Genomic DNA, 21,277 nt, shown 5'->3' on the forward strand with positions numbered 1-21,277 from the left:
CCGAGGCCGGAGAGGACCCCAGTCAGTCTCCACTCCCGGCCTCAGTCGTCTCTGCCCCTCTCCTCCCTCTGCTCGGCGCTGTCTTCTCTCTCTTCCGTCTCGGCCCACCCCTCCTCTGCCTCGGCCTCTGCAAACGGTCTCCGGCCGGCCGGCCCTGGCCTGGGTCCGGCCGAGGTCTGGGGCCCGGGGCCCGCACGTGCTGTAGACCTTCAGGAGCTGCTTCTGTATTTTACAAAACATGGCACCTAGCAGCTGGCGCCCTGGGCGGCTGGCGTGGCTCCTGACCCCGGGCCTCTTCCGTTGTCAAAGGCCCCGAGCCCAACTCTGCTTTGGCCGGCCGGCCTGGAGCCCTCCAGGACTCCACATTGGGAGGATTTCCCCTTGAACCCGCGCAGGGCTCAGCAGCCGGACCACAGATGCTGGCTGCCATGGAGCAAGGAGGGAAAGGTTTATCTTAGCCCATTTTCACGCAGCTTATGACTGGGGTTCTTGGTGGGGGGGTGGGGGGGCAGGGCTGACTGAGTCACCAGCCTGGACTTGAACTCTGGTCTCCTAACTTCCTGAGTACTAGGATTACAGCCTGGCTCCCAGTCCAGGTTCCTTCCGGTGGTTTGGGATGGAGATATATAAAAGTAAACACAGTGTAGGAAAAAATACTTTGTAAACTTGATGCTATGGAGAGCCCCTGGGTTCCACTTACAAGGTTTCGGTGGGACTGTGATTAAAGCGTTCACCAGGTAGAACTCAGTCAGTGCTGGTGTGTGTGGAGGAGTGAAGATGATGGACTGCTCCCCCCTGGGGGGAAGTTAGTAGGAACTAAGGGAGAAACAGAAATGTGGAGAGAGAGGTCCTGAGGCCGGCAGACCAGTAGGTTCCTTGCAGAGAACTACAAGCAGTATTTCAAAGTTTTTGTTTGTTTGGGGACCTTTTTGGGAGAGGGGGTAAAACTTTAGTATTTTGTTTCTGTGGCCTCCAGCATTCAGAGAGACCTTGGGACTGCTTCCTACCCTGTGACTTCATTGGTTTCCAGGGCCCAGGGACTCCGCAGTGAAAAGCCAGGATCCCCATCGGGGAAAGATCTTGGACAGGGAAGGACAGAACTCTGCTGAGATGCTGATGTTCCAAAGGCAGGCCAGGCACCCCTTAGAAGGCAAAGTAAGACCCCGAGGAGGAGTCTAAAGCTTGAGAGTGGACTGCTCAAGGCCTGGCAACGGGAGGGGGAAACTCTGAGAAGATGTGAGGAAGGCCAGGCCAGGGCACTGAGAAGGAGCGTAGAAATAACCCTGGCTGCGGCTCCTCACTTAACACTTGGAGCCTTCTAGGGAGACCTGGATTAGGTGCTGCCAGGAAGGGAGAGAAAAGCCAAATGCCTGAACGGCTGAGACTTACCCAAAGTTCTAGAACCCAGTGAGCTCAGAAAACTGAAAGAGGGTGTGTGTGTGTGTGTGTTTAAGCCAGACTTGGTAGTGAGCTCTGCCCCACGAGAGGCTATTTTTAGTCTTTCTTTATCCCTATTACTTCAAATATTCATACATTTCCCAGCCCTGAATTTGGGTAAGAGCTGCTACTCTGGGCAGTCCTAGGCCATGTGATGTGTGCTTCCTCTTGGTTATACCTCCTCTGTGTGTGTGCACACATGTGTGTTCACATGTGTGTGAGCACATGTCTGCACCAGTTCTCTGGCCTGAAATTAGGGCCTGGGTATGTCTTAGCTGTTTTGCTCAAGGTTGGCACTCTATTTGAGGCCACAGCTCCACCTTCTTGCTTTTGGGTGGTTAATGGAGGTAAGAGCCACAGACTTTTCTGCCTGGACTGGCTTTGAACTTCAGTCCTCAGATTTCGGCCTCTTGAGTAGCTATGATTGAAGGGAAGGTGTTGAGCCACCAGCACCTGGCTTCCTCTTACCTCTTTAAGACTGAAAATATTGAGTCCTGGAACATAATTGGTCCCAGATTTCCAGGAAGAAACTGTGACCTGTAGGAGGTCTATAAAAAAAAAGGCACTAGTAGCAATAAGTGTGTTAAAGAGGAAGGTAGAATGCAGTGAATGCTCAGAGTGTTGATTGGTGGTTGGGAGGGAGGTCTGGTGGTTCTGTGCCAGGGCACAGAGGAGGAGCCTGCCACCACCCTGGGTAATGGTTAGGTGTGCAGCTGTGACAAGCAGTGAACATTGCAGACCGGCTTGTGTGTGTCACTAGCTCCTAGGATAGAGGCCTGGAGATCTCCGGCGAGCAGAAGGGAGGGCCTAGGGCTGCAGAGCTGTGAACAGACACTAGAGGAAAACACATATGGTGAGCTCTGCCCCACTTAGCAAACTTGGGGTTGGATATGGTGGTGCACGTCTGTAATCCCAGCACTGGGGATGCTAAGACAGGAGGATGGAGAGTTCAGTGCCACACTGAGCACTGAGATATTGTCTCAAAAACAAAAGAACAAGCAAACAAAAGCAAAGGCCAGGGTTGTGCTCAGGGCTGGAGTACTTGCCTAGTATCTGTAACATACAGGATGCTTGATTCCATCTCCTATAGCTCTCATATAATACACACCCACACCATACCACACCCACACCACACACACACTATACACACACCACACCATCCCACACATACGTACCCATACAATACCACACAAATACCATATCACACACCATACTATACACATACCACACCATACCCTTACAATACCACATACACCATACCATACAAACACCATCACACACACACACACATATCACACACACCATACTATACACACACCATACTATACACACACCACACCATATCACACACACACCACACTATACACACAGCACACCATATCACACACACCATACAATGCACATACCATACATACATCATACACATACAATACCACACCTACACCATATCACACCTACACCATACCACACATACACATACAAAACCACACATACACCATACCAAACACACATACACACACACAGATTGGAGCAGATGTCTGGCTGTTTCCACACGTCCCAGCTGACGCTAGCCTGCCCAGGAACTGAGGCAGAGGATGATACCAGAGTGCTAAACTCCATTTTCTTCACTTCCGGCACCACCCTGTGTGTGACCAGGTTATGTCATCTCTGGTCTCTTTCCACATGCTGAGTGCTGGTCCTACCCCGGGCTGAGAGCTTCTGCCATGCTGCGCCCATTCTCAGGCTGAGGACTTTTCTACTGTAATTAAGAATATCAAGCTGGACACCTGTGGCTCACACCTGTAATCCTAACTACTCCGGGCTGAGATCAGAAAATCACAGTTCGAAACCAGTCTGGGTAGGAATGTCTATGAGACTCTTCAATTAACTTCCAAGAAGTGGGAAAGTGGAGCTGTGGCTCAAATGGTAGAGCACCAACCTTGAGCAAAAAAAGCTCAAGGACAGCACGCAGACCATGAGTTCAAGCTCCAGTACCAGCACAGTACTTGGCACTGGGGCTATGATGGAGATGAAATTTCCCTTTTTCTTTAAGAGTTAGTTTCTGTTCAGCCCGAACCTGCATCACATAGCAGAACACAGAAAGCCCCTGCCGTCCCAACTGCACATCCACGGAGCTATTTATAGTTGCCCAACTGTGTTGCACGCAGCTGATTGGAGTGTTACCTGATGAGAGCGAGGTCCCAGCGTGTCGCCGCAGAGCTGGAGATGGCAAGTTGTCCAGCGACTTTGCTCCTCAAAAGGCAATGTGCAAGAGGAATTTCTTATCCCTGAAGAATCAGGCCCTGTGACTCAGAACGGGAATCGTTTATGACCCATTAGTCATATGAGTGTTTCCAAAGTATCTGCTCCCGTTTACATGAACCTTGGGTGCTAGAGGCCAGCCTGTGCAGATTGCTGACCGATCTCCTGTGGGGAAGCCTGCTGCGTCTCCTGAAGGTTGCACAGGGACTGGGAGGAGAGGAGTTTTTATGACCTTACTGTCCTTACTGGAGGCCACCCACATGTTAGTGAATTTTTTAAATGAAGAAACTCATTTCCATGAAATGGATTAACTGTACTAGAACTTTCATTATTCAGAATGTAAAGATAAGATTAACTTGCTCTTTTTTTCCCAAGTTAAACTTCTTTTCTTTTCCTTTTTCTTTTGTTTTGGGGAAGTAAAGCCTCCTTATGTAACTTAGACTGGCCTCACAGTCCTCTGCCTCAGCTTCCCAAGTGCTAGGATTACAGGTGTGCACCACCACGTCTAGTTCACTAATTCGAACCTACCCAAGGTTTAATAATTCCGGATTATGATGTGATTACAGATGTTCATTGTTACAGTTCCCTGACCCCAGCCAAAATCTAGACCAATAAACCAAACAAATAACAAAGACACATCCAGCATCACAAAGTCGTTCCTCTCATGGAGAGGGCTGATATTTCAAGGGGATTCTTCTTGGTGTAACTTGATAGCCTTAAAACCAGGTTGGTTTTTACTCCAGTCTTAAAGTATAGCTACTTTGTAGTAGAAAAGTAATTAGTCCTAAATTACTATAAAGAGGATTTACTTTTAACTTGAACCAAACTGTTTCTTTCATTTGTTAGTATAATGGGGATTTTCAAAGTGGCTTGGTTTCTTACTCTGGTCTTTTTTAATCTGTGGCTGGGCCAGGGAGGTATAATTTTCCTATGAGGAGTCGGGGTCAGGTGGGGTCAGGTGGGCTGGTCAGTCTGCCCAGTGGGCACCTCTGCACTCTTGCCTGCTTGCCACTTGTCGGCAGGAGGTCCTGCAGAAGTAGTCAAAGTAGCCAGGCCTACCCATCCCCTGCCACCAGCCTGCTGAGGGTGTACGTGGTTCTGAGCCATGACTTCAAGGTACTGGATAGTTTTATCATCTCCCTTTCACAGAGAAAGAGGAAACCGGGGCCCAAAAAGGTTTGAGCTTCCCAAATCCCCACAGCTGGTCCTGACGTGCAGCCAATTCATACCCGGGCCTGGGAGCTGGGTGCTGCCAGTGGCTGTACACAGTACACAGTACTGTATGCAGTACTCCAAGCCAGGCTGGCAGGTTGGAAGTGCTGCAAGGGGTTTCTCCGCTGCTGTGAGTGTCTCTGGATAGCAGTGGGTGTCATCACCCTAGTTCCAGGGTTGACGAGTTTCTTTGGGCTCTTGGGACCTGACTGAGTCTGTACTGCTGAGAGCACTGCAGAGGGCTTCATTGTGTCAGAGGCTTCTGCGTCTGACCATGCTCAGACCAGAGAAAGTAGAGTGAGCTTTATTCCCTCAGTACGATGGGAGAGAGTTGCAGACACCTCACAGCTTTGCTATAGTATCACTTTATACTGACACTGTAATTATTACAACAGCGGGCTCTTGGAAGTCACAGTGATCTAAGTCTTCTTCCTCCCCCCACCCAGTAGACAAGCTTAGCAGGGTAGCAGTGGAGGCTTCCTGGGGATTTTGGTATCTTCCAGCTCATCTGAGTTAGCTCTGGTAGCAGTGCGGTTTTTCACAGTGCTCCCTGCACCCCACATTGGTGCTGCTCGTACCCTGAGTCGGTGCCACCTGCACCCCACCGTCGGTACCCCAACACACACCCCCTGTGTCAGCTGGCTGTCAGGAATGCTGTCCGCAGGTGTTCTGGGCCCCCACGGGATCCCTGGCATGATCAGAGCTTCAGCCTGCTCCCAGAAAGGAGCCAGGGGAACGGCTGCTTCGTGGGAGAGAGGAAGGGAACCCCGCAAAGCCGTGGGGCGCTAGTGGCGCGAGTGGTCCCACTTGTTGCTATTTGTTGTGGTGGTGTGCCACGTGTGTGTGTGTGTGTGTGTGTGTGTGCCACTGACAGAAACCCAAGATCTGTCCTGTACAAACAGAGACCTAGAGACCCAGAATTTCAGAGAACAGGGAAGTTCTTAGCACCTAGCGAGGGGAAGGAAGCTGTAGAAATAGCGCCTTGCCTCCCTCCTTCAGTGGGGTGCTGTTAAAATATTAAGTAACTTCTCCAACTTCCCCGACTTATATGCAAACGGCCCACCTGGCAACTTGGTCTCCCGTGGTCTCCTGGTCTTCCTGTCACTCACCGTTGGTGGGAGCTTCAGTCCCCACCCAAAGGGTGGCAGGCAGCCTGGAGAGGCCTGCTGGCCTGGTGCTTCTTAAACTAGCCCTCTGCTCCCCAGCGGCTGCGGCCCCGCTGGAAGCAGCCCTGCAGGACTGCCGCTTCCCGACAGCGGCTCCCTCTACAATCGGGAACACTTGTGGAACAACCAATCTGGGTTAATTTTGATAGAATCATAGTATTCTGAATAAAACTCTGCTTACATAGTAGCTTCTGGCTTTCTGTTCTCCAGATCTTCACATATCTGAGCATGCTGATAAAAGCACACCCCGTGGGCTGGGAAGGTGGCTCAGTGGTAGAGCGCTTGCCTTGCATGCCTGAGGCCCTGAGTTCGATTCCTCAGCACCACATAAGCAAAAAGAAAAAAGCCAGAAGTGATGCTGTGGCTCAAGTGGTAGAGTGCTAGCCTTGAGCTGAAGAGCTGAGGGACAGCGCCCAGGCCCAGAGTTCAGGCCCCACGACTGGACCCCCCCCAAAAAAAGCACACCCCGTTAGCTGTGTGGCTGAACAGTCTCAGCAGATGAGGCTGAGAACTGCAGTGCCCTGCCCCGTGCTGCGGTGTTAAAGCTGCGTTCTCAGCCTTGGCAGACCTAGAGATGTGGCTGTCTGTCTGTCTGTCTCGCTCTCTCTCTCTCGTTAGTATTAGGGTTGAACTCAGGTGGTCTACCACTTGATTCATGTCCGCAAGACCTTCTTGCTTTATTTTTAGGCTAGGGTCTCAGTTTTATGCCCCCTTGGACTGCAGCCCTCCTGGGTACACTTCCAGCATAGCTGGGGTGACACGCACATGCCACCATGCCACCTTTTGGCTAACGTGCCATGCCAGTTCTTGCGAAATTTTTTTTGTTGGTCATGGGGCCTGAACTCTGGGCCTGGGCATTGTCCCTGAGCTCTTCAGCTCAAGGCCAGAACTTTACCACTTGAGCCACAGTGCCACTTCTGATTTTCTGGTGGTTTATTGGTGATAGGAGTCTCATGGTCTTTCCTGCCTGGGCTGGCTTTGAACCACAATCCTCAGATCTCAGCCTCCTGAGTAGCTAGGATTACAGGCGTGAGCCACCAGCACCCAGCTTACATTTTATTTATTTATTTATCTTATTTATTTTATTTTTTGGGTCTGGTCGTGGGGCCTGAACTCTGAGCTTGGGCGCTGTCCCTCTGCTCTTTAGCTCAAGGCTAGCGCTCTACCACTTGAGCCACAGCACCACTTCCGGCTTTTTTCTTTTTGCTTATGTGGTGCTGAGGAATCAAACCCAGGGCCTCATGCATGCAAGGCAAGCACTCTACCACTGAGCCACCTTCCCAGCCCCAAGTTTTCTTTTCTTTTTTGAGGTAATGAGGTTTGAACTCTGGGCCTCAGGCTTGCTAAGCTGGTGCTATAGCACTTGAACCACATCTCCAGTTCTCCTTTTTTGCTGGTTGTTTTGGAGATGAAGTCTAGTGAACTTTTCTGCCCAGGGTGGCCTTGAACTATGATCTCTCAGATCTCAGCCTCCTGGGTAGCAAGGAAGTATGAGTCATAGGCATCAAACTCATGAACTTTCTACCTAGCCTGGCCAGGAGCCATAGCCTCCTGTATAGCTAGAATTATAGGCAGGAGCCACTACACTGATGCTTCCTATGTGCGTGTGTGGAGCTAGTTGCTTCGCTTCTGTATAACTAAACGAATGAAATTCCTGGGCGTCCAAATCAACTAGCACATATAATTTCAAGTCAGGAGAGGTTTTTAAGTTTAGTCGGGGTATGGTGGCACACGCCTGTGCTCCCAGACCTCCCAGAGGTGGGAGGATTGGCTCTCTGGGTTAGTCCAAGCACAGTTAGCATGGGACTCCTGAAAAACAGGGAAGCGAAAGGACTGGGGTGGGGCTGAGACAGTGAGAGGTATCCCTCACTAGAGTGCTGTGTGACTCACGTTCAGAATCAGTGTGTGGATACAAAAATCACCCTGCGGTGGTTCTACTGCCTGAGTAGCCAATGGGAAAGCTCTTCCCAGCACCGGAGGCAGATGATTGGTGAGCCCGCCCTTCCCCAGGGTCCACCAAGCCCCGCCCTGTCCACTGCCATGCCCGGTGCCCTCACACTTCACAGCCAGAAAAGCAGGGGTCCTTGTTGTTGGGGAATTGGTTGGAGATGGCTACACTAGGGTTCTGGACAGATGAGCATTTCTCTTGAGGCTGAACTGATGGCAGTGAGGGACCACCGGCCGTGAGCCCAGAAACCAGCCCCCACCAGGGCTGCAGGGGCACTGCCTGCGCACCCTTCCTGTTGGGTCCCCCATTCCACTCGGCTGCCTTGGCAGCGGACTGTTTCAAGAGTCTGCACTGAAGAGGGTGGGGGTTTCCGTGGAAACTGAAGTGGTGGCCACTGCCACGTCCTGTCACCAGGGCAACTCAGGAAAGGGATTCTGTGTCCCCCGCAGCCTCCATCCACCCTAGACCGGAAGCCGCCCAGCAGGCCTAGGAGTGCTGGGCCCCAGGCTGAGATTTCCCAGTTTTATTTCCAGGAGCTTTATTTCCTCTTGGGGAGGAAATGGACTGGGACTGGGCTCTTGTCCCCAAACAAAGCCAGTTCTTTCTCAATTCCTTTAGGCACAACTGCACAGTCTCCCAGATCCACTTCGACTAGGGCATTTCCTTGCAGTACAGGAGATGGAGCCCAGAACCCTGGGCTCGCTAGGCAAGTGCTCCAGTTGGCCACTTCAATACAGCCTTAAAGCTTTTCTAATAAGATCATACATTCTAGTTCTAGTTACGCATGGCATGGGCCCTGGCAAAAATGCCACTGAGTTTTCTCAGTTCTGATTAATTCTCAAAGCCGGAGACTGGAGTGACCACACGTAGTTAGTGTGAAGTTCCTTGTATTTGTAGGATGTGTTACCACGTGCAAGTTGCTTCCCTGAACAGCTGCCTGGCCGTCAGTCTATCTGCTTCCTTTTGAGGAAGCAGACGAGGCAGCAGCTGCTGCTCCCACAGCGTTCCCCTTCAGGACATGTTAACTATCCTGTGCAGTTAGTCTGCCCTGGGCCCAGCCATCCTTCTGGGCTGACTTTCCAGGCCTCAGGGCTTCCTGGACCTGGTGGAGAGACTGACCTGGGACCATCTCAATCCCATTCCCTGGGGCTTGGCTGAGGGCGACACCCACAGACCCCTCCAGCTTCTTGGTGGAACCCTGCAGCTTGGCGGCCCTAATGCGAGGTTGCTGGGGGAGGGGAGAGCCCAGAGCCCCAGGGAAGGACTAGGAGGAAATGCTTGAAGACCAGGGCCCTGGAGAGTGGTCTGGGATTGTGAGAAAGCTGTGGGGCAGGCATCCTGGGGTCACAGCCTCTGCCACCGCAGGGGCTCTGGGTAGACCCACAGACCACCCTGTGGGCTGTTAGGGACCCTGGTGCACTTTGCCTCCTGCTCGAGGATCCCTTACCTCAGGCCTGGGAGCCAGGGTGGAGGAGGGTCTGGGGGGGTGGGGCCGGGTGAGAGAGAGGGCCTTCTGTGTCCTGGGTGACTGAGGTGACTGCTGGCATGCGCTCTGGGCTCTGCTCTCCACTCACGAACTTCTTCACACGCTTCGCCAGCCGCTCCGGGGACACCACACTGAGGGCCGCGCACCCTGAGAAAGCATTTCAGCGGGAGAAATCCTCCCACCAGCCTGGGGCTTGGGCAGCTGGTCTGTGTGACGGCAGGGAGGTCCCAAGGCCCTGGGGTCACACTGCTGGCTTTTCTCCTGATCTCTCTTCACGGTCATCTTTCCTGCTGTCACCCTACGCAGGCGCACTGTGGGTCTGTGGGTCTCTCCCCGTGTGGTTGTACCATTGGGTTCGTGTGTGGTGAGTACATGGAAGGGTGGGTGGGGTGCAGGGGCCAGTTTTCTGGAGTTTTCCCAAGGAAGCAACTTAGGTAATATGTGGGACCTGTCCTTCCAGCCAGTCACCCCAAGAGGAGTTCACCCAAAGAGCCACCTCCGTGAAGCTCCAGGGAGCCAGGCTGGGCCCACAGCACACTGGGGGGGGGGGGTAGAGTCAGCCATGTCCCTTGGGAGAGGAACTGTATCTCAAATTCAGGACCAGCAGTAGGGGATCTGGGCAGCCCACTGGCCTGGGGCCCCCGCAGTCAGCCCCTGCCCTGCCTGGCCAGAGCCAGAGGGTCTGGGGGTCACTCCCAGGCCAGCGCCAGTGCTCGCAGACCCTAGTCACACAGCAAGCCCTCGCAAGCAGCAGCACCCCGGGCTTGAGACGCCTCTGGGTCTCCCCAGCCTCTTACTTAGCAGGTGTAGGCAGGGCCGAGAGCAGTCCCCCGAGACTGCTGCTCTGCTGGGGTGACATCTGAGAGCCCCATGCTCCCCCACTCAGCACCCATCCACCTCCAGAGTCTGCACCTCCCCCACACCCCATCCCCCACCTCAGCACCCATCCACCTCCAGAGTCTGCACCTCCCCCACCCCACCCCCACTTAGCACCCATCCACCTCCAGAGTCTGCACCTCTCCCCACCCATCCCCCACTCAGCACCCATCCACCTCCAGAGTCTGCACCTCTCCCCACCCATCCCCCACTCAGCACCCATCCACCTCCAGAGTCTGTACCTCCCCCCACCCATCCCCCACTCAGCACCCATCCATCCCCAGAGTCTGCACCTCCCCCACACCCCTTCCAGGTCACCAGAAGAGGAATCAGAGGACACCATCCTCTTCCTTCCTGAAATGTGACAAGATGGCCCCCAGTAGGCCCATTGAGCGTTTTGGGAGTCCCCAGGCTTCATCCAGAGCTTTGCCTTTGGGAGCACGCCTTGGGTAGGAGGCTGGGCCTTGGGAAGAGGGCCTTTCCCTGGCGAGGGAGCAGATGGGTCAGATGCTGCCTCAGATGCCGCAGGTCACAGGGCCTGGGGGCTGTGGGTGGCTGTGGAGGGGCAGGCAGGCTCTGCTGGCTCTGTGCCCAGTGGGAGCAGTCTCCTCCCCTCCCCTCTCCTCCCTCCTAAATTCTGTCCTCCGCCAGTGTGCTTTGCCTGTGCTTTCCCTGTGCCACCGATCCTTCCTGCTGGCTGTGTTTGGTTACTGTCATCTCCCACTGGGCAGGGAGCTTAGAGCAGGCCCCATCGGGACCTCCACCGACTCCGAGCTCCCCACCCCCACCAGGCCCTTGGGTTTGTGGGGTCCATAGGAGGGATGTGGGGTGTGCTCAGGCTTCAGTATCTATGTATCTAGAGGCTCGGGCTGGCTTGGTGGCAGGGCCCCTCCCTTGCTGCTAACGAAGGGCACTTCCACAACCAGGGCCCGCCCCCCACATTTCAGTCAGGGCTATGTTTCCTTTTTAGTAGGGGAGTTGGTTTTCTCATTATGTGTCCCAAGCAGGCCTCAAACTGTGTGATCCTCCTGCCTCAGCCTCCTGATTCCGGGGTCGCAGTGCTGTGTTCTTGATTTCAGTACTTAGTGATTCTGAGTATTTACCCTCTGAGTAGAGGCTCCAGGGCCTGAAGCACAGCACTCCGGCTGTCCGGGCACCGTGTCAGGTGTACCTCATTACCCCAGCCCAGCCGTGGTGCTCTCTACTTTGCTGCTCAGGTTCAGATTAGGACCCCCACCCTCCACTTCTGGGAGAGGCTGAGTTCTCACGCTTACACCACTGTGTCAGTGTAATTTGTCCCCCTGCATCCTGTGGGAGTGGGAGTGGTCCCTGCTGTGAGGGCCAGCACGCTGCCCCTGGTCCCCAGCGCACGGGCACAGTTGGAAACCATTAGCACAGTCTGCCGTGCCGTGCCCTCGGGCACGCAGTTGTGTACTTTACCAAAGCACGGGTTCTGCAGGCTTTGCCCTGCTCCCACGCGCTCCTGCCTGGACCCCCAGTACTGTGCGTGGGCCTGGCTGCATGCTGAACTCTTAGTCACCGCCGTGGGTCCCAGCTGTGTGGGTTGTATTCTGTGGCTCGGTCCTGTCCAGCTTTCCCTCAGCCCAGACTTCATGGATCTTGTTCCTGACCATTGTCATTCTCTCTGTGCAGATGATTCGCTCTGTGCTCTATCTTCTTGCTAAAGTCTCTGAAGATGATGCACGGTTGTTGAAGCTCTCTATGATACTTTTTTTCAGCACTGGGCTTGAACTCAGGACCTCAGGCTCTTAGTTTTTCCTGCTCAGCATTCTACCACCTAATCCATGCAACCAGTTGAGGCTTTTTGATGGTTTGAGATAAGAGTCTTGAGGATTTATCTTCATTAGGCTGGTTTTGAACCACTGTCCTCAGCTCTCAGACTCCTGAGTAGATACTTGAAGCAACTCTATGACAGTCTGTTTCTCGGTAGCCTCATACTTTTGTCTAGGCTAGCCTTAGGCATCTCTCCTTCTGTCTCCCAAGTGGCTGGATGTACAAGCATCTGCCGCCTCCTCCAGTCCTCTGTATGACTAGATCTTCTGCCGACAGGACAGCTGTGTCTGTGACACCAGGCCCAGCTCATGTGTGGGTTGTGCACTGGTTTTGGCACATACCCCTGTTGATCTTTAGTCTGGCAGGGTCCAGGAAGTGAGCTGACGGCCGCTACTTCCTGTATTACCAGCACTTCACATGTGGGTTCATTATAAGTCGGGGCCTGCTGGGAGCTGGACTGTATTGAAGTACACATCCATCTCCTTTCTGAAGCCTAAGATGCAGGGACAGGTGGCACGGTGGAGCTCAGCTTGCGGGGCGCTCAGCTTGCCGTGCCCTCATGCTAGAGTCGGCTTCATCCAAGGGGGTTCCTTCCTTCCCAGCCCTGCAGGCAGGGCTGGCGCATTTTACTCTTTGAGCTCTACTACCCTCAAGGATGAGCAGGCTGAAGTGGCTCTCCATAGAAACTGGACCTGACGGTCAGGCGGCAGGTGCACGTGGCCGGGGAGGCGGGAGTTGAGCCAGCGTAGATGGGATTGGATGACAGGCCGGCACCCAGCGTGAGCATGCGGGGACTCTACTCCCCTGCCCCCTCCCTGAGCAGGCACTGTGAACTGTTAGTTAGGGGCTTCCTCATCTCCTGTTTTGGTCATTCCCTGTTGTGTAACAACTATCCAGACTCAAGGCTGAGAATAGTCACCATCTAGCTGGGCGCCGGTAGCTCACACCTGTCATCCTAGCTACTTAAGAGGCTGAGATCTGAGGATCACAGTTCAAAACCAGCCCGGGCAGGAAAGTCCGTGAGACTCTTATCTCCAATAAACCACCAGAAAACCAGAAGTGGTGCTGTGGCTCAAGTGGTAGAGCGCTCACCTTGAGCTGAAGAGCTAAGATAGCACCCAGACCCAGAGTTCAAACCCCCCAACCGACAAAAAAGAATAGTCGCCACCTCTGCCTTCAGCCCCGGGGTCAGGATCGCGGACCCTGCCTTGCTGGGTCCCTGCCTTGCTGGGTCCCTGCCTTGCTGGGTCCCTGCCTGGCATCACCGGCTGCGCTCGGGGCTGACCCGGCCCAGGGCCTTCTGGAGCTTGGAGCATGACTTCCTCGGAGCCTCCTTGGGTTATCAGTCTGAGGTTCCCTCTTCCTTCTGACCAACACCGGGGAGCGGCGGGAGCCGCTCTCGGCTCTTGGAGGCTGGGACATGCCTCAGCCATGTGGCATCTTCCTTCAGGCCAGCAAAAGGCTCCCTCTAACTGCTAGACCCTCTTGTAGGGGGCTTGACTGATGAGAGCATCCCCTTTGCTCAACTCAGTCAGTGACGAGGGACCTTCCTGATTTGTACACGTGGTGTAACCACGACAGGAGTGATGTCACCATAGTCACTGTCCCACCCACACTGGAAGACAAGGTCTCTGCAGAGTGTGCACTGGGGGCCAGATTCTTGGGGAAAACCTAGAACTGCTGACTACTCCTGCTAGCCCTTCCCTTCCTCCTTTCTCCTTCCTTACATTCATTCTACTCCTTCTCTCTCCTGCTGCCCTCCTTATTGCTCTCCACCCGCTCAAGGGCTGAGCTGCTTGCTGTCACAGTCCTTGCCTAGTCTGTGTGAGCTTGGAAAGGAGCCAGTGTGCGCCGAGCCCCCACCCAGGGCCCGGGAGGCAGCCGTGACCACAGGGCGCCCATGTGATCACAGCCGCTTTGCCGCCTCACCCCCTCTCCAGCCTTGGGACCTCTGTGGACCTCTGAAAGGCTCTTTACAAAGTGTGACTGGTCTGGAGCTTTTGAAACAGCAGTGACGTGTGCGTTGATGTGCAGCTGTGCCTGAGCTAAGGGAGCGCTCCACCTGAGCATTCCTTCGTTTGGAGCACTGGTAGAGGAACCACTCATTATAGAGCAGATTTCTTAGGAGAACAGGACAGCCTCGACAGCCATCAGGTCCGGTGTGGTGGCACATACCTGTAATCTAGATATCCAGGAAACTGAGGCAGGAAGATGGAGGGTCCCAGACCAGCCTTCCTCCTCTACAGGGGAAGGGGAGGAGGACTGAGCCAGTTTACAGTACAAATGGGGGAGGGGTGTTGGCACTATCGGGGGCCCTCCTGGCTGAGCCCCATGCAGCATGCCTAGCCTTGGTATTGGCTGTTTCCACTGGCCAGCCGCCTAGTGTCCCCGTAGCCCCATGTTAGGACACTTTAGGGAGCAGTGAGTGTGCAAATCTGTCCGTGGAGCTGTGGGCAGCAGAATTTCTGGGGTATCCCAGCCTCCTGGCTGTTTTGTGCCATAGGGTAGGAACAAGCCGGAGACTCGTGAACTGTGAGCCAGTGTGGACGTAAATGGCAGTTGTCAGCATGGCCGCCTCGTTAGGCGGCTCTCGTAGAACCGTGTGGGCCTTGCAGGTTGCTAGGTCGAGGCAGACCCATGAACTGCAAGGCCCAGAGCCCATGCTGTGCCTTGTTTCCTGCGGGGAGCATGGCTCCTGCACGGAATGAGGTCAGCGGGTCTGCTGGCGGGGACTGGGCAGAAGTCTTGCAGAGTGGGTCAGAGGCCTGGGGTCTGGCAGCCTTTCCAGGCTCTGCTTTCTGCCCTGTAAGGGGCGGGGTCGAGCTGGGGCCTGACCCCAGAGCGGCTGCAGGAAAAGCTGGCAAGGTCTGATGATGAGAGCTGAGCGTTGGGTGCAAATGATGATGACACCGTCCATCCTGTCCGGGTGTCCTGGGACGTCTGCTGATGCCGGGGCCGCAGGAACCCCATCCTGGGGTGCGTGTATTTCCTGGTCATTCGAGCCTGTGACAGAACGTTAACTGGGGCAGAGTAGGACACTGACAGTGACATACAGCATGCCTTAGCAACCTCAATGCAGGATTTTTTCTTACTATCTTTTTCTTTCTTTTTCTTTTTGTTGCTCATGGGGCTTGAACTCTGGGCCTGGGCGCTGTCCCTCAGCTCTTTAGCTCAAGGCGAGCACTCTACCACTTGAGCCACAGCACCACTTCCAGGTTTTTCAGTTTATGTGGTGCTGAGGAATCGAACCCAGGGCCTCATGCATGTGAGGCAAGCACTCTACCCCTAAGCCACCTTCCCAGCCCTCCACCTTTTCATTTTAAGGGACACTTTATGGCTTTTCTCTGGCCTGTCCAATTTGCAAGCGTTGCTGTTCTTGGAGCTCAGAGCTGTTCCTGAGCGGAGGCCCGGTGAAATGACAACTGTGATATCCTGACACCCAGTGAGCACCGGCCACATGGCCTCGGTGGCACGTGTGCCAGGCACGCGGCCTACACGGCGTGGATATGCTGCTGGAAAAGATGGCTCCCACCCGAAGCTGGGTGGGACAGGACAGTGCAAGTTTTCATCTCACTACTCAAAGCACTGTACAATTTAAAACTTAAAAATGGAGCTGTGGGGGGAAGCTGGAGGGGGAGGGAAAATAGGAGAAAAATGAGGGAAGGGGGAACAAGTTTGGCAAGCAATGTATTCTTATGTAACTATCACCCCTCTGTACATCACCTTGACAATAAAAAAAAATAGAGTGGGGTACTGGTGTTTCAGGCTGTAATCCTAGCTTCTCAGGAGGCTAAGATCTGAGGGTCATGGTTGGAAGTCAGCCTAGGCAGGAAAGCCTGTGAAATGCTTCTCTTCAATTAACCGCCAAGCTGCAAGTGGATGTGTGGTTCAAGTAGTAGAGTGGTAGCCTTGAGCGGAAGAGCTCAGGATTACCACCCAGGCCCTGGGTTCAAGCCCCAAGACTGGCAGACATACAAATGCATGTGTACACACACACACACAGGGTTAAAAATTGAATTATTTCTAGGATTTTCCATGTCATGTTTCAGCCTTTATTGGGTAACTACAACCTTAGAAAGTTGGATCAGGGAGCCGTGTGTTCCCTCAGCAGCGATTTTAGTTCGTGTGAGCCTGTGCCTCATGGCTGCATGTTTGTTCAGCTCTAAACAAGGTTTTCTCCCACAGCGTCGTTAGTCATGTACCCAGGGCTGCCGCTGATCTGTCTTCTAATGAGATTTCCGGGTCTGTTTACAGGCGGAGGCCAGGCTTGCAGCGAAGCGTGCTGCCCGGGCCGAGGCTCGAGAGATCCGAATGCGGGAGCTGGAGCGGCAGCAGAAGGAGGTGAGCCGGGGTCTGGGCGGTTCTGTTGAGGGTGGGTTCAGGTCAGGGCGGCAGGCAGTTGCAGAGGCACCTGTCCCCTCCCCGAGGCTCTAGTTGGAATGTGTTTGCCAGGGTGGCTGCTGTCCAAGGTCAGCCCAGGGGTGCACATAGCACGGATGCCACCCGTGCCTGCCCCAGCCCCAGGTCAGCCTGGGTCTGAAGAGAGGGGAGGGGAGGAGAAGCAAATCCCAGCCCAGCTTTCCGGGCCAAGCTTCGAGCTCTAACTGTTGAACTAGTGGCTCTGAATTAAAGCCAGAAAGAGCAGATTGGTTGTTTTTGCCTAATTGACCAACTTGTTCGCTTACAAATGCCTTACCTGCGGCTTACACGTGTGGAATAGCTAGATGGCACAGAAGGGGACTGTTGGGTCTGTGTGGGGCTTTTTAGCTCACTTTAGGACAGCAATCTTTCCATGTCCTTCCAGATAGTACGGCAAAGGGACCCCGCGCCATAAGCTTTTCCTGTTAAGTAGCTATGAACGTAACGTGTTGACCGAGGTGACTGGCCATGTCTAGGGCTGATTTTCGTCCACAGGCTCTGCTTGGGCCCACACAGCCCGGAAACCCTAGCAGGTGTTCACCTTGGGTGCTTTCAGATAAAAATCTGACTTTTACTTTCTCCTCCAGTGACTTCTGTGCTTGGACCAAGCTGGTCACAGTCGTGTTCTCTGTAGGGTTGGCTGGCCCCGGCCTACACTGCTCCTTGCTGGCCCGTGAGGTGTGCGAGCAGAGGGGCGTGGCTGTGCTTGATTTGGGGAGAGCGCTTATCAGGTAGTCTGAGAAGGGGTGTAGAGCCGGGGACCCCTGCCACGGGGTCAGTCATCCCATGGTCCTGTTGGGAGGGAAAAGCGGCTCGGAAGGGCTTCAGTGCTGGGGTCTCCAGGGACCCGGCACCTTGGAGCCTGGCCCTCCTGCGATGGTGACCGAGTGACCTGCGTGGCCAGGCGGCACACTCACCTGCGTCTGAGCAGGGCTCCGAAAACGCTCGCACCTGCTGTTAGGGATCACAGTGTTCCCTGTCTCCCTCAGGGATTGTAAATACCATTCTAAGTTGCAGTTGTTATGTTACTGCGCCTTACAGTTTAATATTGCTGGTTTCTTTCTCTCCTATTGACTCAGAGAAGCAGGGTTAGCATTTTTCCCTATTCCAATCTCCTCTCAAGTCATACATACTATTTCCAAATAGAAAAGGAAAGGTGCTCCTAGGTTTTCACGTGAGTTATTTGGACTCCTGTTCCTGCTGTTTAACTGAAGCCCCTCCCCTTGCCCTCCTAGCCAAAGCAAGGGGCAGAGCTATCAGGGCCTGAGACCCCGCGAGCGCCCTTCTTCACACTGCTGGTTGGATCCTGAGCCAGGCTCAGGATCGAAGGCCCTTCAGGAAGCACCACACACACAAATAGTTGGACTGGGAAGTGGGGGGAGGGGGGATCAATGAAAAAGACTCTGTTGTGTTTTAGGCCACTCCACCTGGTTCCCGAGACAGCGCCGGCACGGGTGCCGTCCTGACACCTCGCACCTCTGCTCAGAGTGCCTGCGCAGGCCTTGCAGTGGAGCTGCTATTGCCAGTTGGTCCTCTAAGGAACTATTTTAATCGTATTTCCATCTGCATCTTTTTTATTAGCTTTAGTTGTACGAAAGGGTTTCAGGTCAACGTGTCAGCTCCTCCATGCTTACCTACACGTGCGAAGGGGCCTGTGTGTACACGCTAGGGAGAAGGGTGAGCTGCTGGTGGCCTGAGCCGGGGCCTAACACCCTCACTACCCAAAGCCCGGGCTATTATTAGCACCAGTGAACATGGCTGAGCTTGTGCCATCTGATAGCCTGCATGCTGGCATTTTAAGTTGTTGAATAAGGAGAAATGAATATGCGCTGGAAGACCCGTGTTTAACTAGTAGGGTTCGTATTTTGATGGAAAAACTGGGAAACTCCACCCTGTCTTCCTGCCCATGTGGAGCTTCTGAGTAGGCCTGGTGTTCCCGGAGGGGTATCATCGGCCCAGAGCTCCGAGTCCAGCGAGGCGTTGCGGAAGGGGCCATGCTGAGAGCCAGAGTTAGGGTCCCCAGGAAGCCCTGTACGAGAAGTGGCGAAGGAGCTATGTTGGGGTACTGGCTGGTCATCAGGCCTCTCCAGACCCAGGCAGCCCCAGCCACCCTACACCTTGATTTATCCGAACCCTCAGTGCCTCTCTGCAGACACGGACGGGCTGCAGCCGCCTGACCCTGGCTCTCTGGCTGTTTGAGAGGGCATGGACGCCTACTTTCAGTGGGTTCACTAGGAGAAGATAATTTGTAGACACCCTTCAGGAAACCCCAGTGAACCCTGAATTCCAGGGGCGAGCCGATGCTGATAGAAAAAGACAGGACTCGGGGTATGACCTGTTACTACTGAGACGATAAACCTTTTTCAGCTGAGGTGCCGTGTTTATTTATAGTCACAATATTGAATGTGTGCACCTGTGCGCCCACGCAAGCCTAGAAACTTGGTATTTCCAGCCCTTCACTCTGACTGGCCTGGACAGGACTGGCACGGTGTACGTTTTGTTGAATGAGTACAAATAAACAGGCAGCTCGTTTCGTCTAGTGTCACTGCATAATTAGAAGAAGGCTCTACAGCAGAGCGCTCATGTCACCGATGGTAATAACCTCCTTCGAAATAGGGCAGCCGCATCCTAAAGACCTCTGTATTTTGCTGGAGTTTCCCTGGTATTCTGTACACATCCATGTGGATCTGAATACTGAAGCTTCATTCTTCTGTGTTTGGGAGCTGACCAGTGGACTGTAATTTAAGTCAGTACACTTTCTGCTTGAATTTTGTTATTTTCAGAAGAGTATCTCATACTGTTTCCCACTAATGCCAGTACGTTATAGTTACTTCTGCATTAGAAGTTATTGTAATAACCAGCCCGATTCTGGCAGACATGTTTTACCAGGGTGTCTAAGTCGGGATGTGAGTGAATGACACCATGATGCTCTTCATTGGACTTCACACGCTCTTGTGCTCGGCTTACCCCCATTGCAGGGACCCCAGTGTGGCCTTTCCTCACATTTCTGGTTATTTACAGAACCTTCTGCCTGATGCTCCTGTGGCTCTAATTGGATTTTCTGTTTTTCTCCTGTCTCTCTGTCCTTCTTTGTAGATCTATCAGGTTCAAAAGGTAGGCTCATTTTATTCTTCATTTTCTAATCTGCATGGACTGGTGTTTTTTCCTTGCCAAGATCTGGTCACCTCTGAGGAACCACGCCTTGCACTGAAGATGGCTGCCAGCCTCCTTGTCTGTGGGCTTGTCTGCGGAAGCATGCTGCACCACGGGAAGCAGGGCACCCCTCCCCACCCCCATTCCTTGAGGAATTAAACTTAGAAAGCAAATTCTAAGCCAACCACTAGTGGCTCACTCCTGTCATCCTAGCTACTCAGTACAAAACCAGCCTGAGCAGATAAGCTTGTGAGACTTACCGACAATTAACCACCATAAAGCCAGAAGGAGAACTGTGGGTCAGGTGGTAGAGCACCACCCTTAAGTAGAAAATCTCAGGGATAGCACCCAGGTCCTGAGTTCAAGCTGTGGTACTAACACAAAAAAGAGAAAACAACAAAAATTCTAGCACAAAAGTCATTTCAGAATTTGAAGAACCCTTTCAAAGCAAAGATTCAAAGAAATCTTTCCAGATAGCTTTATTAGAAAGATTTCAAAAATACCAGTGTACCTTACCACACATGAAGAGACTCCTGGATATTGTTTTTTAACAAATGAGAAAGGAAATGGAAATACAGCCATACAGTTCCCCGGCTGAGTCGTAGACAGTGTGTGTCTCTGCCCCTGGCTGTTGTGGGGGCAGCTGAGGTTTAGGATGAGAAGGCCAAATACAGAAAACCTAGGGAGAACCATATCCGCACCCCAGGGAAGCCACTGATGCCCCGAGAATTTATGCAGCTGAACAAAGTACATTTCCGGTAGATGAGTCCAGTGTGTTTCCCAGTAGGGAAATGCATCCTGAGCCAGAGCTCCAAACCATCTGCAGAGTCCAGGGAGAAATGAGCAGGTCCAGGGCTGGGCCGGTGGCCTCGGGGTCACTGGTGCAGGGCAGGGGACACTGCTGTCCCTGACCCACCCCGGGGACCCAGCTGGCCATCTCCACTCGCGCCCTCCCTGTCCTGCCCAGGGCCACTTCAGGGCTTTCTGTTAATGCACACACCCTGATACAGTGAGAAGGTGAACTTATATAGGATGCACAGCTGGAGAGACCTCCGGAAGTCCACGGCCAGAGGACACACACACACACACACACACACACACACACACACACGTGGGAGGGAAGGGAAGGCTTTCCTTACCAAAGTAATCCAGGATGAGGGACAGGGCGGCTGGCACTTCTCCCAGCCCAGTGGGCCACTGTGTGTACATGGTCTCTCTGGAAATAAAGCTGGTTCTGGGAGCTCAGCGCCTTCCAAAGCAGTCTGCCCCTCACTCCCCTCTGCATGACTCACTGCTACATCCTAACCTGTGTTTGCTGTGGAGGGCCGGGCTGGTGCGGCTGGCTGAGGCTAGGGCTGCACTGGGCACGGGGGCTGGGCACGGGGCAGGCACTAGGCACTGCGGTTTCCAGACTGCTCTCCCCCATGACGGATGTGGGAATGCGGCTGGGGTTACAGCTCCCCGAGCCAGGTGAGAGAGCATAAATACTGTTCTTAGTGTAACCACACACAAACATCAGCCTAT

The 21,277-nt window shown here is 53.6% G+C and overlaps 1 protein-coding gene across 1 annotated transcript in view; it reads left to right on the forward strand.

Annotated features, from left to right (window-relative positions):
* Window positions 1-21,277, forward strand: part of Lrrfip1 (leucine rich repeat (in FLII) interacting protein 1) — a 73,451-nt gene that overhangs the window by 1,602 nt on the left and 50,572 nt on the right. Inside the window, exons 3-4 of the mRNA XM_013023643.1 lie at window positions 16,436-16,522; window positions 19,697-19,714. Coding sequence (XP_012879097.1) covers window positions 16,436-16,522; window positions 19,697-19,714 — 105 coding nt within the window. The remainder of the gene's footprint in view (window positions 1-16,435; window positions 16,523-19,696; window positions 19,715-21,277) is intronic.

Source organism: Dipodomys ordii, unplaced genomic scaffold (assembly GCF_000151885.1).
Source record: "Dipodomys ordii isolate 6190 unplaced genomic scaffold, Dord_2.0 Scaffold1, whole genome shotgun sequence".
NCBI classification, from domain to species: domain Eukaryota; kingdom Metazoa; phylum Chordata; class Mammalia; order Rodentia; family Heteromyidae; genus Dipodomys; species Dipodomys ordii.